General features: G+C 47.3%; 1 protein-coding gene across 4 annotated transcripts in view; it reads left to right on the top strand.

Moving 5' to 3' along the window:
- RANGAP1 (Ran GTPase activating protein 1) overlaps positions 1 to 12,237 on the top strand; it is a 36,647-nt gene that overhangs the window by 4,959 nt on the left and 19,451 nt on the right. For all 4 annotated transcript variants that reach the window (XM_078867284.1, XM_078867287.1, XM_078867285.1 and 1 more), the window contains exons 2-3: positions 1,019 to 1,146; positions 8,075 to 8,134. In XM_078867284.1, the coding sequence (XP_078723410.1) occupies positions 1,019 to 1,146; positions 8,075 to 8,134 (188 nt within the window). The remainder of the gene's footprint in view (positions 1 to 1,018; positions 1,147 to 8,074; positions 8,135 to 12,237) is intronic.

Raw genomic sequence — 12,237 nt, 5'->3', positions numbered from 1 at the left:
CCGCTTCACGTTTTCTCCCTGCTTTGGGAATTAAATGAACCAACCACGCAATTCATTTCTGTATGACAACATTTACGGTGCCTTGCTTGTGGTTCAATTGTGTGCCATGGTCTTTGGCCACTTACATGGTAGCTTGGATGTAACAATGCATTGATTCCTCCAGTCATGTCATTGAGAAGTGAATTTGGGAAGGGATGGATTTTAAACACAACATGCGATATTTTTGCATCGGCTTCTCCAGTATCTGCCTACCCATAGTAACAAACACAATATAACTGGCATTGACCAAACACCCCAATGCTGAAAATGTACCTGCAAATTACTCATTTTGGATCACGCGCAGCAACATCGACCCTCATGCGAACATTTGGCATGACCCTCCTAGAAATGTCTTGAGACTTTCTTGGCTAAGCCCGTGTAATAATAATACATAATAATCATGGTAGAAAGAACATTTTACAACATTAGCATTTACTCCTGGGACGTGACGTAGCAATAGGAGGCATGTTTTAAAAGTGCAAGGGCTTGCATGTGGAATAGTCCGGAGAAGCCGTGGGTCAGCGTGGCTTGGTGCTAACGGGGGAAATATAGAACAATGGATTTTTCTGCATTGCGCTCTGCTACCACAACACCTATAACACCTGTTATTTTGCATTGTGGTCACCCATTCAAGCACTTACCAGGCTCAAACCCCTCTTAACCTCCGAGGCCTGGCGAGATCAGGTCCATTACGAGTTATTTGTTCCTCGGCTTTTTTGTTGTTGTCAAGGTGCAGCCATGCAATGGTTTGTTCAAACCACTGCTAGTGGAAGGGCTTCCCCTGTAGGGAGCTCTAGATAGCCCCTCTCGAGGGTATTTTGGCCTGCTTTTACACACAGATCAGACATATCTTGTGTCGTTAAAGGCATTTAATTTCTCCGTGAATGCGTCTGTGGGGTGCTCTAATCAGGGCTGCTGACGAGCGGCGCTTACGTGGGCAGCGACTCCAGCGTCTCACGTTGTGCTTCTCTCCCCGCAGCGGGCGTGGTGGTGACGGCCATTGAGAAGTGCGAGCACATGGAGGCGCTCAGCCTGGAGGGCAACACCATTGGGGTGGAGGCCGCCAAAGCCATCGCCACGGCGCTCGCCGAGAAGCCCCACTTCCAGGTGCGTGGTGCTCGCCCACGCGGCGTGACACGCGTGTTGACAGGTGACACGCTTGTCAGGTTCTACACGGCACGTGCCACCTGCCGTGCCACTTGTTGCTTCACGTGCCATGTGTACTCGGGTTGTCGCAGCATGGCGATACTGTGATATAAGATCCGTGATAATCGTATTAACGTTTTTCTAAAATAGCGTCGTTCGGTGATTATCGTAGAACAAAATATATACGAATAAACAATAGCTCAAGTTCATGATCATAATTAAAGTTCTAAAAACAGCTATTGCCCATTAAAGTAGTGCTTTGTAAAACGATTTCTGGAGTAATTGATTGCATAATTGTGATATGATGATTTACGTACTCTTGTTTCATTAATTCTCGTGTTACTGAAAACACAAGGCAGGCTTATTATAATAGTAATATATCAATGCACGAAACAAAAGCCTAAAAATATGACATACAATTACAGAGTTCAGCTAAAACTGATCTCCGATTAGCAGGGGTGGACTACGTGCGGTGCGCAAGAAGTTCTACATACATACAAACAACAACACACACATATCGTCATATCGTGTAATGTAATACCGTATCGTGAACAATGGTCACGGCAGCCCACGATATGCTTTTAGCGGCTGTCACGGTGCGGTCCTCCGATGGCGGTTATTCTCGGCTTTTCGTCTCCAGTCACGTGCCGGGCCGTTCAATACCAGAGCGTTCATAATTTAAGCCACGTATCGATCGCGAGCATTACAAATAATGGGTAATAACACTTGAAGAAATGGAATTATGAAGTGGCTACGAGAAATTAGGTGATGTTAGATTGAATGAACTGGTTTAAAGGCTGCGGAGACTGGCTGGCAAGTTTGGTGAGTTAATTAGTTTATTTTGGCAGGTTGATGTGTTTTTTATGCAAAAAATATATTTTCGACCTTGTGTATTGGTCGTAAAATAACAGCGCAACAGAAGTCCTATTCTACACAGTCCCTGCGGGCTACAGATGAAGCCTCCAGCTTCTTTAGGCACCGTGATATTGCACGGCAGCATAAATGCCGAGTGAAAAAAATGAATGTTCAATGTTCTAGGCGGTAATGTTTCACTGGAAGGAATAGTGCGGCGTTAGGTTGGTTGTGTAAGGTACACCTTGATGTGTTGGCTGGTACTTTTAAACCAAACGGATTTGGTTTATAGGCGTCGGTGGGCTGTGAATTTGAGAAGAGTAGAATGTAAACCTTGAAATTATATCCTCAATAAGGAAACTCTTATCACCGAAGCTGATGGCAATCTACTCGGTTAGAAGGGGATCATTAATTTGTGATGACTGGTGACTGGTACAAATTATGGTCTTATTACTGAATAGGGCATGTCAAGGATTTAAAATAGCCTCTTGCAGACACACGGCACACACTGTTATTGATTGGCTGTTGTCTATCCAGTGCCAAAGGAATAATATTTCTGCCACCACTTGACTTCGTTCATCACTAACGTTGCAAATCCCCTGTCTTTGTTACCGGTTTTTGGCTTTGCCGATAGCCATGCCCCCCCCCACATCCCTTAGTCTTTCCTCACTTCTTAATTACCCGATGCATCACGTTCTAGCCGAAATATTCCAGAGCAGGTGAGTGGCGCATGGCGCCTAGCACTGGACGGGGCTGGCTGGGAGATTGTCTCCCCGGCGCGCGCCGGTCAGTCCGCAAAAATCCCGACGAAGCGCGGCTCGCCGCCGCTGCCTGCGCCATGCCGTTACCGCCGGAGCGAACCCGTGCGGACGTGAGCAACATCTGGCAAGGTGCAGTGTAGGGTGCCGTGGAGGGTGCCGTGGAGGGTGTGGGCGGAGAAAAATACCCGTGCACCAGACCCAGCCACAAGCCAGAAGCGCTGAAACCACGCTGCCTCGTTTAACCCGTTGAAGGCCGAATAGCCAGGAGCGGCCTCCCGTGCACCGGGCCCGCAGAGCGCCCGAAAACCGCCTTGGGTGTTTTTTGGCGACCTCAAATTATTTGAACTCGTCGAAAAGTGAAGCTGGAGAGAGATGGGGGTTATTTTTGTATTGATTTTATCTTAAGCATTAAAGGTAAATATGTACAACTGAGTGTTCATCTTAATATAGGTGCCCTTGTCAAAACATCTGTGTGGAAAACAGAATTTAGCCTGCTGCCAAAGTCTCCTCAGTCTCGATCAGAGGTGTTCATTCAACGCTCTTTCCCATTCTCAACTCGTGTATCCCCACGGTTGACTCTTATGTGCAAGCCTCGAACTGCAATTAAAAAAACATATTGATATGCCAAAATCGTAGCTTATTTAAAACCAAAGGTAGCGCAGCGTGGCGTAGCGCCTGGGCGGGCCAATAGTCTCGAGGTTATCCAGAGAGCCCCAGAGGTGTGTGGTTAATTGGCCGATATGTCAGCCGCGCTCACTGCCCGCACGGACTCCTTATCGATGGAAAGCTGTTGGCCACACGCACAACTTATTGCAAGCCGTCGAGTCGTGGGAGGCTGTTTCTTTTTTATTATTTTGTTTTGGTATCATTGCCGCCTGATAAATATCCAATGAAGTTAAACAATAATGCATTGAATGGTTTGCTCTCCATTAGTATTGGGTTAGTTCTTCTTTGTAGACATCTTTTCTTTATCTAAAGTTTTTACTTGGGTTTAAAAAAATATTTTTTCTGTGATTTTTCTTTATACTTTGCAATGCCAGACACATTAATTATCTGGAATTCTGTTGTTTATTACATTTTTTACTTGCATAAATTGGATTACTATTGCAACATTTTAATTGTCAATATTATTAGCATTTTTTACAAATGGTTTAATGTCTTCCTTTCAATTTGTATAATTAATTTGTGCAAGGTAGCGGAGAAAATGTTTATCTGGAACGTGCAGTGAGCATTGCGCAACACCTTGTGTCGGAGACCAGCCCCCAGAAGGTGATGTCCTAAAACTACTGCTGAAATAAATAATTTTGCGAACTTTATCCACACTCGGGGTCACACATTCCATATGCCCCGCAGAGAGTGTTTAATCATTTTGGTAATCAAGGCGAAATGTTTAATTCTCAGAGCTGAAATATATCTGGATGAAGGTAGTCAAAAACAATATATGACATCGTGGGGGTTTATTTGCAGTCATTTGTAACCGGTGTGTGACCATTAACTGCTGCACTTGAGAACCCGATTTAATAGCAGGTGGTGTTTAAGCTTCAAACCTAGGAGATCATCTGTCCTGGCTCACGCTTCTGACTTGACATCGGTCCCAAGCCACCTGCCCCACCGCTCTCTTCCCTTGCCCTGTGTTTGACGCGTGCGTCGTGTACAGCGCGTGCGCGTGAAGGCCCCCGGACATTACGATGCACGTCTCCTGCATTTGTATTCAAGAGGCATGTTTCCAGTTGCACGGCAGAGAAAACAAAGGCTTAGAAATGCAAAACCACCCCACAGGCCAGCGGCCTCAAGGATGCAAAACACATCTTGAATGCCAGAAAAATAGAGCAGAGTGCAGCGTACTTTTATCCACGAACACTGGCGATGTTTGGCCTCGTGACCTGAGACCATGAGGCTTGACCGTGTGCACTGGCCCACGCTCAGGGCCACGTTTGTAAAAAAAAAAATCTAATTCGGCGTGAGCATTGCCGATTCTGGCATTGTCGTCACACATTCGGAAGCGGCTCTAAGACTCGTGCACGTTGCCGGCGATCCCCAGCCACGAGGAAGGAGGCTAATTTGTTTTGCCATTGCAGCCGCACACGCAGGCAGCTAGCCAGCCAGCCCGCTCGCCAACTCGCAAAGTGCCGCGTGCGGCTCTGGGCCGCCGTGGCCTCGCTGTGGCAGCTTGGGGGGGGGGGGGGGGGGAGCCGTCGCACGGCGGTGACTTCTTAACCTCGTTTGTGGCCATGAACAGCAGCGGCCGCCACCAAAACACGCTCACCTGCGCTCGGCCCATTCAACTTATGTTTCTCCCTGGTATTAACCAATCCGCATGCCACAGCTGGCAGAAGGGTCACCACTATCGGGGGCTCCAGAGAGTCCCTCTTCATGGTTATTTTTTCCAACTGTTCCACGCTCGCAGAAGTGGGAGTGCCCATACTTGATCCCACCCCCCCTCCACCACACGACACTTGCCAATGGACGTTATGTGGTGTACCCTTTTTGGGTGAACAGAGGTGGGGAGTATAAAAAACTGTGCACGGTTGCAACTACTGCACCGGGAGATCAAACCGGCGACCTCAGTACTGCACTACCAGCGCGTGTTGGTTATTACACACGGCAGATTGTGAGTCATGATGTAAAAAATATTATATGACGACAGTCAGTATCACAGTAAAAGAAATCCCGTGCCCGTAAGGTTCAACAACTTGCCACCATCTGACGCTTTGCTGATAAGACTAAAAGAAATGAAACTAGTTCAGAGTTTGCCTCCTTAATCTGTGCCGCCATCCCGTAGGTTGATGGACCTAAGTGATTTTATGTTTTGGAGGCAGCAGACACTACTCTATTTATTGCACATTAAACATATATGGTTTGCTTTTAATCTTAAAAACGAATCATTTTCATTTCGGTATGCACAGTGCTGAATTTTTTGTTCCACCAAAACATTGGGTGTTAACTCACGGTGCATCAAACTTTAATCTGTAAGCGTCAGCCTGTCCCCCGACTGACACAGGCAGTTGGGTTTCAAGCCCGCGGCCTCTCATCGCTCACTTCTCAACCGAGCGGCTTTGGCATCTCGCGGGACCCCGCGCTTTTATAGGCATCTCAGCCGTCCTCTTTAAAGCCTTCCCGTCCATAATCGATCCACCAACCCCAGCCTTTGTAAGTGGGCAAATTGCACCGCAAAGAAGGCAGTAAGCAAAAGGGAGTCGCGTGCGTGTGCACACGCGCCCGTCTCTTGCCCCCCCCGCCAATCCCCGTGTATTAATGGTCGTGCAGGGCACCGCGTCTCGCGCGTTTTAGGTGGCCGGCAAATCCCACCGTTGTTGAATAGCGGCGGCGCCGCCACCGTCGAAATTTGTAGCGGTGCGCGGGACGACCAATCGGCCCGAACCGAACTCTTGGGCACGGCAAATAGTCATGGCATCCCGAGGTGTGGAAGCCCTGACCCCTGACCTCCACTGCCGCCTCGCGCTTAAACGCCACCGAGGCTCAGCGTAAGAACATAATCATTTTATGTAATGGAGAAAGGCCTTCCTGCCCATCTGGCTATGCGCGTTTTATGCGTTCAGCTATTCGCTAATACGAATTTAATTCGCGTAATGCTTACTGTAGTGTCGTAGATCTCTTTCCGAATATTTTCTGCCCCCCCCCCCCTCGTGCCCCCACGACCTATGTATGATGTTTGTGTTTTTCTTTCCTCTCTGCTTGTTAAACAACACGATAGTCCTTTGCACTTTGCAGTGGGCCCTAAGCCAAAGCTCGTTTCTTTGGACACTTTCATTGAGGCTTCGAGGTAGCTGAAGAGTTAAAAAGCGGAGTGACACCACTGCCTGGGAAGAGAAATCGGCGCAGCCTTGAGGCTGCATCAACGACAAATGCGCCTCATATGGCACGCATCTGAAAACGCAACCCTGCCGTCAGATGACATAGCTGTTGGTGTACCAGTCGTGGCTTGATAGCCCGAGGATATCACTACCGAAGATCGGTTCTTCTGGAGGGAGATTTTCGATCCCGTAGCCGCGTTGAACGTGCCAGCCCGGGGTACATGCTGTGTGTGTGTGTGTGCATTGGAGTGTGGTTCTCCGTGAAGCTGATGTTGCTATAGATCTATCCAACCAAATGACGACATTTCGATTTAAAGCTTTCGTGACTGCAGGGATTCATCTTCTTGGTTCTTTCGGTAAAGTCACGTAGAAGGGAAATAATAAAATAATAAAAATAAAGCATAATAAAATAATTCTCACGACGTTTCGGCCACAACGCAAACAGCCGTCCTCAGGTGCGTTGTGGCCGAAACATCATGAGAATTATTTTATTATGTTTTATTTTTATTATTTTATTATTTCCCTTCTACGTGACTTTACCGAAATAACCAAGAAGACAAACGACGACAGTTGTGTTTCTTTATTAAGAAAGAAAATTACATGAAAGGCTCTCATGGCAAGAACAAAGGCCTTCCCAAGGTTAGATGCCACTCCGGGGCTGCCACAGAGCTGTGCATGTGTGCACATGAAAGGGTCTCTATAGAGACGCCTCTCTCCAAGATAATTTATATAATGCACGCTCGCACAACCTCGACTCACATGATAAGGCATCTTCCTGCTCGGAGGAACGAAGGCGTATCTGACAGCACAAGGGTAGGTTTTTTTCTCTCCGCCCTAAGAGAGTAACGAGCCGGTGACGCAAATGGGAATAGGTTGAGCCTTTTCCGTGGCATTTCATCAACACAACGAGACATTCTCATCACGTGCTCACCGCTGGAAACCTCGGCAATGAAATGCAGAACAAAGTCGAACCAAAGCGCTTAAATAAATGTACAATGGGTAGAGAAGTTTGAACACAATTCCTCACCGCAGCCAAAGAATAATTATATTCCCAGACCGGTTTGCCATTCGAGCCACACGAAAGACAAGACCACCAACACATTTGTGAGTGTGGCACCGCTGCCAAGCATTGCACGTGTATAACGTTTTGCGGTCGGGTGTGCGCCCGTGTGCAAATCCACGTAACTTGCGTTACGTTACGAATGCGGCCGTTGACGAGGCTGGAATCCCTAGGACCGCAGGAAGGCAAGCAGACACTCGTGACGGACTGACGCTGTCAACACATCCACACGTGTGTAATGTGTTGCATGCAGTTTGCGACGGAGTTCATGTGTGTGAAGCTAGGGGGGAAGGACCATCTGCAAACTGGCTGCTCTAAAATGCTTGCATTGGTCCGCTTTGGCTCCTCATTCCTGGCTGTTTTGTAAAGATGCGTCACTAACGTTTCCCTTGTCGTTGCAGAGGGCTCTTTGGAGCGACATGTTCACGGGAAGACTTCGCACAGAAATCCCGCCAGCGTTGGTAAGTTATGATTTCGGTAAACAAAAATAAACGGAATTTTTTTGTTGCTCGTTTTTACAAATGACAAAAGGTAATGTATTTGCATGTGCGGCACGGAATCCATCAACGGCCGCGGATCGTTTGCGGTCGGTGCATTCCCAACTTTTACTTCCAGGAGTGTGGATTGATGAGGAGGACGGCTGTATCTATCAGATGTCCTTGCAGCGGAGTCTCGAGTCATTTCTTGCAGGGAAAGGAGTATAAGCACGCCGACAGTGCGAGTCATTGTTTGTGAGACGGCTTCAAAACCAACGCAACTCCCACCTCTCTTCTCTCCCACCACCGCCACCTCCCGACGCAGTCCGTGTCATCCCACAATTGTGTTATGTAAATAATATATGCAGGTTGCATGCCAACTAATTTCCAAACAATTTAGATTTTTTTTTTGTCTTTTTAACAAGGCATGCATTTCCTTCCAAATTGAAAATTGAGCCGTAAAAGCATTAGTGAGCACAGAGCAGCAGTAATATTGTACTCATCAGCCGAAAATAATATACTACCACACGCTGCACGCTGCGCTGTGTTAACGAGATCTAACGACATGAACAATATGCACGGGTGTATTTAACATATTAATTTTAAAGAAATACTATTTGTATGAGAGAAGCCAAGGGGGGTCAGTGTTTGTGTGTGTGTGAGAAACAGCCGAAGGATGCATGCTCACAAGTTGCCACTCACACCTTGTGCACATCTCTCAAGGGGGTGATTACACTGCAAAGCTGTCGGCTATTTTGGGGACATGAGATACAGCGGAAGGGTTGGTTGGCTCGTGCCGCGGTGAAATCTTCGCAGGATACTCTTTATTTTTGTTCCTTCATGCACGAGTTGGGAGCGATGGCACAGTGGATCGTGCGCTGTTCTGTGATTTCCCATCGGTGGCGAGTGATACCTCAACCGGTCCTGGCCACCCCTCCTCCGCTCCCATTTCACCCAACCCACATTGTTGACCAGTATGGTGAAGTATGGTCAAACAAACCCCATGACCAACCCGGTGTGGGGGAGGCCTTCATCAAGTAGTGGATGGACAAGAGGGTTTCAAATTGGTATTAATTGTTAAGTCCTGCACGTCTCGTTTTCTGGCTCGTGTGCAGTCTGCTGGGAAAGATTTAATACATTTTTATCTGGTCAATTTAGCGAAGAGAAAACAGGAGCTCACTTGCAAGACCCCTGCCCCCCTCCATCTTGCATAGCGGCCGTGTGTGTGTGCAAATAAATACCCAATTACATGCCAACAAACATGGAAAGAGAATCCGTGTCAACCTACGCTCGCCGTCAAATCCGCCGGTTTTTTTCTATTCCTGCCTCCCGTTTGGGGCGGTAACGTGACGAGAGCGCAAAGGGAAACGTGAAGACCGCGTGTCCTTTTTTTATGTAACACCGCGCGTGGCGCAAAGCATAAAAAAAACGCTTTGTTTGTGCATCGCCGGTTGCTGAATGCTAATCTCGTAATCCCACTGTGACGAGGCCGCCACCGTGGCAGCGAGAGGAAGGTACACATGGGTTGGCGTGGAACGGGTGTTCTGCCCCGCATTCGACGACATCCACGCTCGTTCGTTGATTTTACATTCTTAGCAAAAAAAACTTTTCCTTCTGCTCTTGTCATCTCTTTCATCGAATCCATAAACTGCAGGTTGATCTTTTCGCACGCACGCACGCACGCATAGATCGGCAGGGTGGCGTCGTGGTAACACTTGTGCCTCAAAGCAAGAAGGACCTGGGTTTGTTCCTTACTCTAAACAATAGCAACATCAGCCCCTCCTGTGAAAATGTACGCTCCTGAAAATTAGTCTTGAGACTCGGTGAGACTTTCTTGGGTAAACAAGCATAATAACAACAAATAAGATCTATGGAAGTGTAGCTTGTTTGACATCTTTACAATGTCCACATAATGATGACCGTTATTTATTCAGTAAAGCCTCAAATTTTTCTCTGGGGGCTTCCGCATGGGAGTGTTTGGCCAATTCCCCTTATGAGTGTTTTGCTTGTGGGAGAAAACCGGAAGGACCCAGAGGGGAAAACACTCAAACGTCCACACGTGTGTGGATTTAAGATTAAGGTTGCTGCACTGCCATCTCATGGCCTCCTCGCAGCTCAGCTAGCGGGTTTGGGAGTTCCACCAAGTCCGTGTGATGCACCAGCCCTTTGCCTCCAAAGCGCCGAATCACAGAGGACGCGTCCTCTGGTCTAACACGGTTTGAGACTAGGCTCGAAAGAAAGCTGTCTCTGGTATGGACCAAACAAGTTTCAAAGACAATGCATATATTATCAGAGTACGTTTTTTGTTTGCATTCTGACCACAAGTATTGTGGTTAATGCACACGTGATTCCTTGTAAAAGGTTTCAGTTTTGTGTTTTAACATCTTAACACCTGTTTTGTTGCCAGAAAAAAAGGGGGAAACCCTATTCTCATATTTTGGTACTGGCAAAGGAGAGGCCCCATGATGCTTGGAGAGTATTTGGCTGCTATAAATTTCCACATGGTAAGCCACTTAGTTGCGCTATCATTTGTGGCCAGGTCACTGCTGAAAAAGAGCTATATAGCTCAGTGGGCCTTACCTGGTGAAATAAAAATAGCTGTTTTTTAAATATCTTTGGCTGTTTTGTATACACTGTTCCTTGCCATAGACACATGGAGTTTCCATTAGCACATCACGAGTGCGAGTAGAGTTGAGCGCAACCCAACGCTCGTTTGATCATCGGCAAGGCTGCGAAGGGGACCGACTCGGGGCGCACCTGGCCGGGGTGGCACACCGTAAGGCACCACCCAGGCCAGATGCCATCGTGTGAGCGTGGGGGTCTTTTAAAACTAGTTACTTGTCCAGCAAAATGGCCTCGGTGGCAATGTTTTGTGCATTCACGCACATGCACGGTTTTGTTCCTTCATTGTAAGAAGTAAAACCTTTAATCGTTATTTGTAGTACGGTTTAAAATTAAATACGATGAATGGAAGTTGTCATCGGCCGTTCAGGAGCTCGTGCAGACTTAACGAGACGTTGCAGCCCGTGCCACGCTATGGTTCAACCCCCCCCCACCCACCCCGAAACTTAAAATTCTCAATTAGCGCATTAGGGCATGATTTGCATCTGTTTCCGAAACCGCGAGTGAAACGACTCTCGCACCATCGATCACGGCGTCGCTGCCGCCGCGGACGTCTCCCAATGCTGATGGGCCACGACATCGCACGGGTAGATCCGCGAGCTCGGGTTACCCGCCCATTTGTCTTGTTCAGAAGCAGAGCGCGGGCGAGCGTGTACCAAAACACGCGGGCACCGCGCGAGTGCAGACGAATGCGTGCCGTGAAATAATAATTACCGCCGCTCTACACGCGCGGAGCGGCGAGCAAATTCAATTAGCTCCGTTTCCACATGTCGCCCGCCACAGCCGTGTAATTTTAGCGCAGTGATGCGTTTGGGCGACACACGAGCGCACGCACCGCCTCTCCAAGTGGTTCCCAACATCTGGTGGTGATTCGTGTTCAATCGCAGGGCACGGCCGCCTAGTCCGTCCGGGGTGTGCAGCGCAAGTGCGACCGTATGACCGGCTGCCAACAGGTAGCAAGGCGAACGCGTGCTGACGAGTTTAACAAATATATCAAAGTCACTACTGTACACTTGCCAGAGCTCCCCAACTTCTTCATGTTAGGTTTCTCCTTTCAAGAACTTGTGCACGTAACTTTTATATTCTTTGGTTCTTTTGGTAAAGTCACGTAGATAGAAAAATAATTATAAAAAATGAAGTGAATAAAAATCTTTAAAAGAACTAAAATAATACAATAAAATAAACACTAATGTAGACTGTAGCCTGGTTCTTAATCGGAGTGAGTGTACTGGCAGTCTATAATGTAGACTTATTCTTGGTTCTTTCAGTAATAAAAAAAACACAGGCTACAGTCTACATTATTGTCTACATTCTAGACTGCCAGTACACTCACTCCATTTAAGAACCAGGCTACAGTCTACATTATTAGTGATTTTTTGTTTTTTTATTTTTAATTGTATCTTTATTCTTTGTATTCACTTTATTTATTATTATTCTTTTTCTATCTACGTGACTTTACCGCAAGA

Source organism: Lampetra fluviatilis, chromosome 23 (assembly GCF_964198595.1).
Source record: "Lampetra fluviatilis chromosome 23, kcLamFluv1.1, whole genome shotgun sequence".
NCBI classification, from domain to species: domain Eukaryota; kingdom Metazoa; phylum Chordata; class Hyperoartia; order Petromyzontiformes; family Petromyzontidae; genus Lampetra; species Lampetra fluviatilis.
The sequence above is the reverse complement of the archived record's forward strand: the minus strand, read 5'-3'. Positions and strand labels throughout refer to the sequence as shown.